Consider the following 12186-nt stretch of genomic DNA (forward strand, 5'->3'; position numbering starts at 1 on the left):
ATGAATCTCTGATTTATTATTCCTCTTCCCAACTTTTGTTGAATGTGTTGCAGGCATCAGATTTGTTTATATTTCAAAATATGAGTTAAGTTGGTCTGTGAAAATTCTTTTCTTTGTGCTTTTTAAATTAATTTGAGGTTCAAGAGAAGTAACAAAGCAGATTCCTTTTTATTGCATTTTAGAAAATGCCCTATTTTTTTCGTAAATGGGGTTTGTTTTAAACATTAATTGAGCCTGTCCGGTTCAGATCCGTTAGTTTCTATACTGAGTATGCAGGTGTTTATTGAACAGTGCTTGTTTGTGACTGTTCTAATCTCTTCGGGCGGAAATCTCTGGATTCAGAGATAAAAGCAGTTAAAATCTGAAGGACCTGAAGACTTGATACAATCACGACCTCGAGCTTTTTGTCATATTTTTACGAGGTAATAATTTATGCTGAGCACTGTGGATTGTCTTATTGTCTTAACGGTAACTTTCGAACTGAATATTTGCCGAAGTATTAAAAGACAAAGGGCTTTCACTGAGCTGTTCTTTTCTTGCTGCCACATAAGGCTGATTTGGACTCGTTCGGGAAAGCTGAACCTAAGAGTCCGACTCGGTTTTTTCTCCCGTGAACATACACGCCATTTTCAACACCACGACCCGGAAGATAATGATTATTTACTTGCCCCTCGTGCTGCTCATTTAAGTTAATTATTATTCTTCCTCAGTGTTAAAGTCATGTTGTTAAATTGGAGCTGTGTGATATGTAGTTAACTAGACACTGAATCTGCGCTGAATCCGCAAAACCCACTCGTACGCCGAGCGTCCCTCGACTGTTGCCCTTTTAATTTAAGGCTCCCGCCGCCTCCGTGACGTCGTGTGTCTGAGTTCACGCCGCCGCAGTGAAGCACTGAGTCCCGCAGCCGGTGGACAGTAAACAACTGTCGGTGCGACCCTGGTTTAGCAAGGACACATCGCTTGTGGGAAACATCTCCTCTTTTGGTGGGGATATAAAATATGATTCATTGGATGTTAACATGGATCAGCTTGCACTGAGAGGAGAAAGTCCCGTTCTCGGTAGGATGCGAGGTGACAGGTTATTAGAAGGATATTCCGGCTTTGTCGGGACGTTTGTGCCGCTTTTCTTCCACTAAAGCATGCTAACTGCGCTAATGGCAGCTCTGCAGCACTGCTGCCTTTCGTGTAGGGTTTTACATTGTGCTCGTTCAGCGCTGAAACGTAGCTGCTGTTAACTACGGGTGTGTGTGTGTGTGTGTGTGTGTGCGTGCGTGTGTATGTGCTGTTTAGTTCACTGTATGGTGGTTAGGCATGAAAAATAGCACAGGCTGTACTGAATGAGCGGTTTGCTTTGTGTCATGGGATAAGCTGAGTTTCCCAGGCTGTAAATGTATTTAGCCAATTCGTAAAGTTTACCTTAGTATTGTCAGAATAATATCAAAGTACACGATAGCATGATTTAAACCCAAACGTGAGAAAGCTGGTGGAGTCTGTGGGGACAGTTATGGGTGGTTATTGTTGAGGACATGATGAACCTTTCTACCAAAGCTCTTTTCTTCATAAGCCATACACGCCAGTGACTCCATCAATCCGCAACTGAGTTTGAGTTTAAGGACAGGAATACACAGGCTCCGGAATGTTGAGTTAGGCAGAGGTGAGATAGTGGCGCTGTCCGGGGCCAACAGTAAGAGTGACCTATCAGTCACCTTATTTGTTGTCTCGGACTCGGGTGGGATTTATATTGTCCACGAGCCTGTGCGCGTTCTTTAGTTGTACCAGTCAGTTTTTTTTATTTTAACGTGACCACCGACCCGCCTGCAAGTATGGCCTCCTGGAATCGTGAGGATGCCGCAGGCGGTGACTCGACCGTGCAGGTTCAGCCTTTCCCCTACGTGAATGAGGACTCGGCACAGGCCCTCAAATCCAAAAGCCTCCCTGCGCTCAGTGCGAGCCAGCCTCCGGAAACAGATGGCACCGATAATCCTCCACAGGGAGGACAGAGGCTCCTCTCAGCGCCCCGGGGCGACTCCCCCTCCAGGCCGGAGCGCTCCACGTCTAGCCTGGCCGGACTTGGCTCTTCCCGCAGCTCTGAGGCAGGCGGTAGGCCCGGTGGCAGACGCCGCGCTGCCACTGTCCTTTGGTCACAGCTGCGGCGCGTGTCTGTTCGTCGCTACGTCAGAGGGGTGTTTGCGGACTCGCGCTGCTTCTTGTTCTATATGTGTTACCTCACGTTCATCCAGTCGCTCATGGTGTCCGGATACCTCAGCAGCGTCATCACGACCATAGGTAAGCGGTATGGGCGATACACTGCTTCTTCTTTACTCCAACCCCAACCCTTAATGGCTCTGTTTTTCCTCTTGTTATCTCTGTTTCTCTTTCTGTCAGCTTAATTATCTTCTCTTCGTTGCTTACTTCCATCTCTTTTTATTTCTTTCTTCACTTGTTCTTCCCCCTCCTTTCCACTCATCCCTACTTTTTTAGTTACTACTCTTGAACCATTTGTTAATCATTCTCTTTCTTGTCCCATTTCTTTTTTTTCCTCTTGGTTACTCGGTTATCTTCTTCTGCTACCCTTCTAATCTCCTCCTCTTCTATTCCTAGTGAAGCAATTTTGCTGTACTCTCTGAGGCCTGAAACTTTCACCAGCAGATCTTTTGATTTGTTTATTATTCTAGTTAAGTCTATTAAGTGCATAATAGACTTTTTTAATGCATTTCACAAAACTCTAGATAATAGTCTCAATGTTTTTCTCTAATTAAAAAAATAATAGAAATGTGATACAGAACACAGCAATTAATTAATTTGTGCACCTTCTCTGCAAGTGTCTTATCACTGAGATATTGTCTGTTTTCTGTACTAGGACAAGGTATTTATTTGTGTGTGTGTGTGTGTTTTTATTATTGTAGAGAAGCGCTACAGTCTGCGCAGTTCAGAGTCTGGTCTCCTCGTCAGCTGTTTTGACATCGGAAGTCTCCTCGTTGTTGTCTTCATTAGCTACTTTGGTGGGCAAGGCCAAAGACCACGTTGGCTCGCCATAGGGGGTGTTTTCATTGCGGTGGGTGCTGCTCTCTTCTCTCTCCCTCACTTCATCTCTCCGCCGTATCAGCTTGAGCAGCTGAACACTACAGGACGGGGCGAGGGGCTCTGCACTAGCCCCAACAACAGCAGGAGAGATGGCCCGGAGGCATGTCCGCGGGACCAGGAGGACAGTGAGCATTCTCTTTATGTGGCGCTCTTTATCTGTGCTCAGATTTTGGTGGGCATGGGCTCCACGCCCATCTACACGCTCGGACCAACATACCTGGATGATAACGTAAAGAAGGAGAATGCCTCACTTTACTTGGGTAAGTTACATTGAGAGGAAAGATTTTTAATAGATTTATCAATAATACCGTTTTGTTGAATTTGGTTCTGATTGGACAATGAGCAGTCTTTGTGTTTTTGATAATGGCTGCTGAATAATGGCTTATTTCACACATGATTATATCACTGCTCATAAAATGTATTTTATGGAATAACTGCTTTATCTACACTGGTCAGCAGTTATTGCTAGAAAACATTTGGCCAGCATTAGCTAATGGCAAAATGAGTTGAATATTGTTTTCAAGGGAATTATGATGTGTTTGCTGTGTATGTTTTTTTTTGTTTTTGGGGTTTAAACTATGTGGGATTATCTGTATATAACTTTCAAAGAGCAGTCACCATCAACAGGGTAACCACTCAAAAGTCACAGCTTTATTTTAGCAGCATTTCAACTGTGATTCTTCATTTAGTATTGATTTAAATTTGCAATGCCTTTTCAGTGTGTAGTATTGTGTAATATTATTAGAATGTGCCAACCACAAGTTTGACATGGATATGCATGTGTTTTGTGTTTGTGTGTGTGTGTCTGTCTTATACATGTGTTTGTAGCGATCATGTATGTAATGGGAGCTCTTGGTCCTTCTGCTGGTTACTTGCTGGGAGGAGTTCTGATTGGGTTCTACGTGGACCCAAACACTGTTGTGAACATCGACCAGAATGACCCACGTTTTGTAGGAAACTGGTGAGAGATGTGCGCACACACACACACACACACACACACACACACGTTAGTTCAGTCACATGCCCTGCGCACACACACATGCCTGTTTCACACAATCACTCATGTCACTTACTCTTTCACTAAGGCTTCATTCTGACTGCAGGTACAAGCTCAAATGTTGTTCTTTGATCATTCACAATATCATTTTAATATGGCCAATAGGTGACATTAGTCTGAACAGATCGTGCTACTGACGCACATGTGCAAAAAGACAACAAATCACCCAGCATGGCAAAAAACACAGTTGTCTTCTATATTTCCTTAAGACTAATAAACGCCTTTCACGCAGCATCAAAAAGTGCTGTGCAAAATGCTGCCTTTTTGCACCTAGTTCAGCTTTTCAGTAAGGGCTTATTAAAGTGAACTCAGTGTTAGAAGATGGGAAAACTCTTTAGTCTCTGCAGAGCTGTGACCTGAAAGGAACCAAATTTCACACCTCTACACTACCTTTCCATCAGTGGAAAGGGATCACTGTAGGTTCACCACAGATATTACTTGGGTGGTGGCCTAGTATTAGAAGTGGTAGTAATTTTCTTGTCCTTCATTGGTGTTCAGTGTCACGCTGCTGTGCCGTATTTGCTTGTTCCACAATAACACGCTCTTGCCATGTTTGTGTCACTGCTATGCTAGGAATGGTCTGTCATATATAAATTATGGGCAGTGGTACCTGTGGGGTCTCTTTCCATTGATGGACAGGGTAGAGGGTAGCTGACAAATTGTGCATCAACAAGTAGGCCACAGATCAAAACTAAGACAAATTCAAGTAATATCCAGCTGCACGTCCCAATAGATCATTCTCTCTCTCACAACCTCTTTCTGTCACAAAGTGGAGGGTTCTGTACTATAATATGAACAGTCTTTCTCTCTGTGTGCATCTCTCTTGGGGAGAGTGGTTTCCTGCTATGTCTCTCTTACTCTGCATATCTTTATCTCTCTCAGATCTTTTATCTTTCTCTTCCTCTGTCCTCCTGTCCCTCTCTTGGTGCCATTCGCCTTTCTCTCAGGTGGAGTGGCTTTCTGTTGTGTGCTGTAGCCATGCTCTTGGTGATCTTCCCCATGTTTGCCTTCCCAAAGAAGCTCCCCCCTCGCCATAAGAAGAACAGGGGCAAGAAGAAGAGTGTAGAAGACATGACCAGTGATGATGATGTGATAAAGGCCAAGAGCCAGGCTGTCTCCTCTTCCATGGGCTTTGGGAAAGACATCAAAGGTAGCACATCAGATCTCATCCCCTAACAGATGTATAAGCTGTCGTATGTGTTGTGTATGTCAAGATGTTGTGGCTTTGAGAGGCATCATATTATTATTGTCATATATGGCAATACATGGGACTGTATGGTTGCAGACCAGATCATTCCAAATTTTAACTCTATTTAACTTCTGCTACACACACAAATGTTGACAGCTGATCTAGTCACGTTTCTGAAAATAGCTTACAACTAGCTAACTTTGCAGATAAAGGCTATTAAACTATTGTGTTTACATAAGGTTAGTAAACAGTTTTTTCTTAAATCTGGGCATTTTTATCGTCTTTATTTTATTTTTATTTCACTCTGTAGAACACTGCCTGCACTGAATTGGGGCAGGCTAAACGCTACCCACCCTCAAATTCATTTACTGACCCTGTGCAATTAGCCACTGGGGCTGTAGTACATGAGGGCATGGCTGCTGATTTAACAGATGTAGACCGGCCATCCAGAAATTCTCTCAGTGCTCCTGATTATCTACTCCAGACACTGCATTAAGGCAAAGGTCAGATGGAGCAGTTTGCATAGGCATGAACATTTTCTTAAACACAGAATTTGCAATCAAAGCTGGAGCTTTAATTAGATTAAATTTTAGTCCAAACTCAAAAATAGCTTGGATACTCTGCCCTAGTTGAGCCTGGCCTGACCCACACGTTCAAATTTAGAATCCACACCTAAAAGGTCCAGATTTAGTCTGTTATAATGTACAAATGCCCTCACAAAACAACCTTGCATTATAATGTGCTGTTTTATGTTGTAAAGTGTATTTGAAAATTACAGTACATTTAGGGATGAGGGGTGGTCCAAGCTTTGGCTCTGCTAGTCTTAGATCTGTAATGCAAAGAGTATTTAATGCCAGTCCTCTGGCTGTAATAGGTCAAAACAACTTTTCAAGCATTGAGCTGTACATGACCTGCTTTTTGTTTTTTTTCTCAAAATGAGGTCATAATGTTTCTGAAGCAAAGCCATTCTTCATTTGATTGTTTTAAGTTTTTGATTTATTACATCTATTATAAGCAAAACCTGGCTCTGTTGCATCCAGACTAGAGAGAGACATAAAGAGAGAGATTACAAAAATCTGATGATGATGATAATAATAATAATAATAATAATAATAATAATAATAATAATAATAATTTTAAATATCACACCTATGGTTAATTTCATTTCACTTATTTTGATGGGCTACATCATAGATCAGGTGACATAATTCTAGTCAAATATGTTATAATCGGCTTGAGTAAATATTGGGGGGGGGGGGTGCGGTTTGTTGTGTGTGTGTGTGGTGTTTTTTTTTTGTTTTTTTTTGAGAAAGTTTTGATTGGTTTGCATGGTTTTTTTTTTTTTGGTTTTCTAGTAATTGTTAAATAATTAAACATCTCCTTTTTTTCCCCCCCAGACTTGCCGAAGGCAGCCCTACGCATTTTGAGCAACGTGACGTTTTTGTTTGTGAGTTTGTCATACACAGCAGAGTGTGCTATTGTCACAGCCTTCATCACCTTCATCCCCAAGTTCATTGAGTCTCAGTTTGGGGTTCCTGCATCCAGCGCCAGCATCTATACAGGTGAACATATTCACACAAACAGACTTCTCTGATGACTATGCTGTAAGTTTCTGTCATGCTTATTCCTCTATTTGTCTCCCACTCTTTTCTCTTTTTGTTTCTTGCCATCTTTCTCTCTGCTGCAGGGTTAATAATTGTGCCGAGTGCAGGTGTGGGAATAGTGCTGGGAGGTTATATCATCAAGAAGTTGAAGCTGGGAGCGAGAGAGTCAGCAAAATTGGCCATGATCTGTAGTGGAGTGTCTCTGCTCTGTTTCTCCACACTCTTCATCGTTGGCTGTGAGAGTATCAACTTAGGAGGAATCAACATTCCTTATACCACTGGGTATGAATATTACACACGACATGCACTGTACCACTGAATATGGATATTACGTCCTTAAATACATCTGGGTATTATCTATGAACATGAAGATTAAATTAACCAGTATTACCTAACCTACATGTATAAGTACAACCCCATTTCCAAAAAAGTTGGGACGCTGTGCAAAATGTAAATAACAACAAAATGCTATGGTGCAGATCGTTTAAAGTCTATATTTAATTGAAATGTTGAAACTGACAAATATTGTTTTTTGAAAAATGTATGCCCATTTTCAATGTAATGGCAACAACACATTCCAAATAAGTTGGGACGGGTGCAACAAAAGGCTGGTAAAATTGTGTAATGCTAAACACCTGGTGATTGGTTGGTAACAGGTCAGTAACATGATTGGGTATAAATAAAGCATCCCAGAGAGGCTGAGGAAGTAAAGATGAGGAGGGGTTCACTACTCTGTGAAAGACTGTGCAAACAAATAGTGCAACAATTCAAGAAGAACGCATCTCACGCGAAGAACAATTCAAGAAGAACGCGACTCTGTTTGTTTTCAGCACAGTTCAAAAGCCAGCATCCATGATGAAAATCTGTGAACGCTGAACGATATATACATGTTTTGGCAACATGTGCTGCCATCCAGACAATGTCTTTTTTTTTTTTTTTTTTTAAAGGCACAGTCTTGTTTATTTCAGCAAGACAATGTCAAACCACATTCTGCATGTATTACAGCAGCATTGCTCTGTATTAAAGGAGTTCGGGCGCTATACTGGCCAGCCTGCAGTCCAGACCTGTCACCCACTGACAACATTTGGCGCATTATAAAATAATAAAATACAACAGAGGAGACCCCGAACTGATAAGCAGCTGAAATCCTTTATTAAGCAAGAATGGGAAAACATTTTACTTTCAAAACTACAGCAATTGGTCTCCTCAGATCCCAAACGCTTACAGTGTGTTGTTAAAAGAAGAGGTGATGAAACGCCGTGGTAAACATGGCCCCGTCTCAACTTTTTTGGAATGTATTGGCATTGAATTCAAAAAGGGCATATACAATAAAATTACTCAGATTTAGCATTTGATATGTTGTCTTTGTAGTATTTTCCATTTTAAAAAAATGTGCATATCATTTGCATTTTTGTTTTTGTTTACATTCTGCATCCAAATTTCTTTGGAAATGGGGCTGTATATACTGGTTTAGAATTCCTGGGCTGACACTGTAATTATCATCTTGTGACCAATTCCACGTTAATGATTGTCCTTTTTTGCATTTCAAAACACAGTTTACACAATCCACACATGTACTTAAAATAAGTAAAGATGGAGCTTTATACATTATACATCATAATGATGTAATTATTGTAAACGTTTGTGTTTTAACTGTATCTGTCTGTCTGTCTGTCTGTCTGTCTGTCTGTCTGTCTGTCTGTCTGTCTAGGCCCACACTGACTCTGTCCCATCGAAACCTAACAGGAGGATGTAATGTGAACTGTGGTTGCCGGATACATGAATATGCTCCTGTGTGTGGTTCCGATGGAATCACATACTTTAACCCCTGTCTGGCAGGCTGCAACAGTGTCTCCAATGACAGCTCAGGGGTAAGGGCATGCTTGTAGTTTGAATAAAGCTTTAAGTCAGTTTTTCTCACAGCAGGCAATAAAAGTAAACAGACTAAACTGTGTGGAAAAACATTTACCACTACCAGAAAAGAAGGTAATAAATGTCATATATAAATTTGCCCCATCTCATTTTCCTGTAACTTCACTGACCAGTAACACCTGAAAGGAACAAGAGTTCCCCTTGGCATGTACACACACACACACACACACACACACACACACACACACACACACACACACACATATACATATATATACATTATTTTTATATATATATATATATATACACACACACACACACACACACACACACACATATATATATATAATCTGTTACTGTGTTTTCTTCCGCAGATCAGGAACTATTCGGACTGTGCGTGTGTACAGAGCAGGCAGGTGATCACTCCATCTGGAGGAAATCATGACCTGCAAGTGGTCATTGTGAAGACGTACTTGAATGAAAATGGCTATGCACTTGCTGGCAAGTGCGAACGCACCTGCGGAACACTCGTAACCTTCCTCATCTTCCTCTTTATCGTCACTCTCATCACTGCTTGTGCCCAGCCTTCTGCCATCATCGTTACCCTCAGGTCTCTATCTCTCTCTCCCTCTCTCTTTCTTGGGTTTTATTTCCTGTCCTCCTTTAAAATGATTTTTTTTTATCCAAGTTAAAGTCTTTGTTTGCACACAGAAATTAAGCCATTTACTGACATTTTCTTGTGACGGAGTGAAACTTCAAATGTCCATGTTTAAGCTAAACCTAGTGTGGGACTGTGAACATTAACTATCACTTGGCATTATCATAAGAGAAAATCACCTAAGGCTGGTTGTGGAAATTGGCATTATTGTAACAGTGGTATGACAAAACTACTACTTTCTTGTGCCCTCTTAAGAGTTTGGTTTGCTTATTTTTGGTGGACTGATTCACTAGGCTAAAAAGTCAGTCCGAGAGCTAAGACTAGTTGTCAAGGGGTGGCTAGGACAGCTGACAGTCGGCTTGGTCCTCCAGGGCCCTTAGACTGCAAATGTTTGCTAGCTTTGGAGTTACAAATGTAGCTAACGCAGGAGTCCGGTTCTGAGGTCACAACAGCATTATATTAGCTTTATTGTGATATTTTTTTTTTTCTTCTTCTTCTATCTGTAGGTCTGTAGAGGAACAGGAGAGACCATTTGCTCTGGGAATGCAGTTTGTTCTTCTCAGGACTTTGGGTATGACATGGGTTTTTTTTTTTTTTTTTTTTTTTTTTTTTTTTAATTTTTGTAGTTTTTTGTTTATTTAATTTAAAAATGCAAGAGAATGTGGGAGATTCTAAAAGATGAATCAGATTTTAAACCAATCACATACCAATTGAAAGAGGGGGCTGTAGAGTTTCTCACTGTCACTGGAATGTGGCTCCATTCAGTCTGCAAGATGGCGACCCCTGAGCAGAAAGCATTGTGTGTTCTCCACTTCAATAAGAGTGAATCCGTCATATCTGTGCAACATGAGTTACCTCCAACAGCTCACAGCATTAGTCATTGGTTCCACAACACTGGATGATTTCTGAAATCACATTGAAAGAACCATGAGTACAGTAACACCTAACATGCTTAATTGAGTATGGGATGAATTTGACAGCTGTGCTGATGTTGTCCATACAGCTGGAGGAATGATGATGAATCTTTTTTGAATCACCCTGCATTTGACAATTTACAGTTGAAAGGTGAAAATCATATCTCTCCGTAAACCACTGTTGTGTTGAGTCTTTTAATCATATGAAATAACATTGGCCCCCGCGACCCTGACAGAGAAGCGGCTTGGAAAATGGATGGATGGATGGAAATAACATTGGCCAATATTACTGGTTATCAGAAATTTGAACTCTGTATTGGTATTGCTCACAGTCATCATATCATTCAGAGCCTAGTTAATATGATGTTAACAGAGTAGTGGAAAATAAATTAACTGTATTTCTCGTTCCCCTCTCCAGCCTATATCCCTACTCCAATCTATTTTGGTGCAGTGATTGACACTACTTGCATGCTGTGGCAGCAGGACTGTGGAGTTCATGGCTCTTGTTGGGAGTATGATGTCACTTCCCTGCGCTTTGTCTACTTCGGCTTGGCTGCCAGCCTCAAGTTCCTGGGCTTCCTCTTCATCTTCCTCACATGGTATTCGCTGAAGCGCCGTGAGGAACACACACACTCGCACACCCGTCCAGTCTCGCCACTGGACACAGTGAGCCAGCTGATCTGCCACGCTGGGGGACAAAAGGGTCACGCTCGTACACGCTCCTGTCCCGTCTTCCTGCCCCGGCCTCCTGAACATTGTCATGCTACCACTATGGTGGTCGGAAATGCCCTCAGCCGTGGCAACAGTTGCCCCGGCAATGGCCTGAAAGCAATAACTCCGCCCATCAGGTCTCTGGAAAAAGTGGTGATATGAGATATTTTGCAGAGATGCCCATACATACATGTAACCATACATACAGGGCACACCTGAAGAAGGACCCAAAATGTTCAAGTAATAATAGGTCCAGATGTGAAGAGTACTCTCCATAGAGCCATTGCTGGTGCCTTTTTCTTCAGACTCATACATGCATTCATGCATGGGGTTTGGAAAACATTGGACTCAATACCTCAATAGGACCAGTACCTCTTACACACACGAACGCACACACACATGTACACTTTTTCTTCCACATGGCCAGTACCTCATCCTTACATAAACATGCACTCATAGTTGGTCCTTTTACGGCCAGTACTATATCCTTTTACTTCTCATTACACGTACAAACACTATCTGATCCCATCGTAAGTATTACTCTTACCATTTTTTGCACACCCTTATTTACCCTAATAATTCCCTTATTCTGACGTTTCCTCTCTCCTCTTTGTCTTATGTGTTCTCATTCGTCAGCAGTGTGATGAGAGACTATGCTGGTGTTCCAGAGACACTCTCATGCTCTTCTATCACACCACTGATTGGACACTTGCCTGGTCGCATGATTGATTAGTTAAATGGTCTGTTTCATATCAGTATCAGGTATTGTGGACTGCAAAGAAGAATGAGGAGGAATAGGCTGGAACTCGAACCGGAACCTCTACTATGCAAACTTTCCCCTTTTCTCCAAACTGAGGATACAAATTCAACCCAACAGGTCTATACTTCAGACATGGACAATTTCATGTACAAAATTAAACAGTGAGTGTGCTGGAAATCAAAGTATTGACAAAGTATTAACAGTGTAAACATGATCTCTGCTGATCTGCACTGAGGGACTGTGTGTCTGCTACACTGGAATAAAGTTACTCTGAGAAAAGGAATTAAGTATTGTTTCAAAGTGTTAAAACCGTTTTTCTTATATCAGATATTGCAAC

General features: G+C 41.6%; 1 protein-coding gene across 1 annotated transcript; it reads left to right on the top strand.

Moving 5' to 3' along the window:
- The first annotated feature begins 724 nt into the window (after nucleotides 1–724).
- On the top strand, nucleotides 725–12144 carry slco5a1a (solute carrier organic anion transporter family member 5A1a). The gene is made up of 10 exons (XM_017699235.2): nucleotides 725–2286; nucleotides 2907–3344; nucleotides 3913–4045; nucleotides 5089–5291; nucleotides 6728–6892; nucleotides 7018–7216; nucleotides 8646–8805; nucleotides 9181–9416; nucleotides 9971–10035; nucleotides 10797–12144. Exons 1-10 carry the CDS (start codon nucleotides 1824–1826, stop codon nucleotides 11249–11251), a joined length of 2517 nt encoding a protein of 838 aa, XP_017554724.1. The 5' UTR covers nucleotides 725–1823; the 3' UTR covers nucleotides 11252–12144.
- Nucleotides 12145–12186: the final 42 nt, after the last annotated feature.

Source organism: Pygocentrus nattereri, chromosome 19 (assembly GCF_015220715.1).
Source record: "Pygocentrus nattereri isolate fPygNat1 chromosome 19, fPygNat1.pri, whole genome shotgun sequence".
NCBI lineage: Eukaryota > Metazoa > Chordata > Actinopteri > Characiformes > Serrasalmidae > Pygocentrus > Pygocentrus nattereri.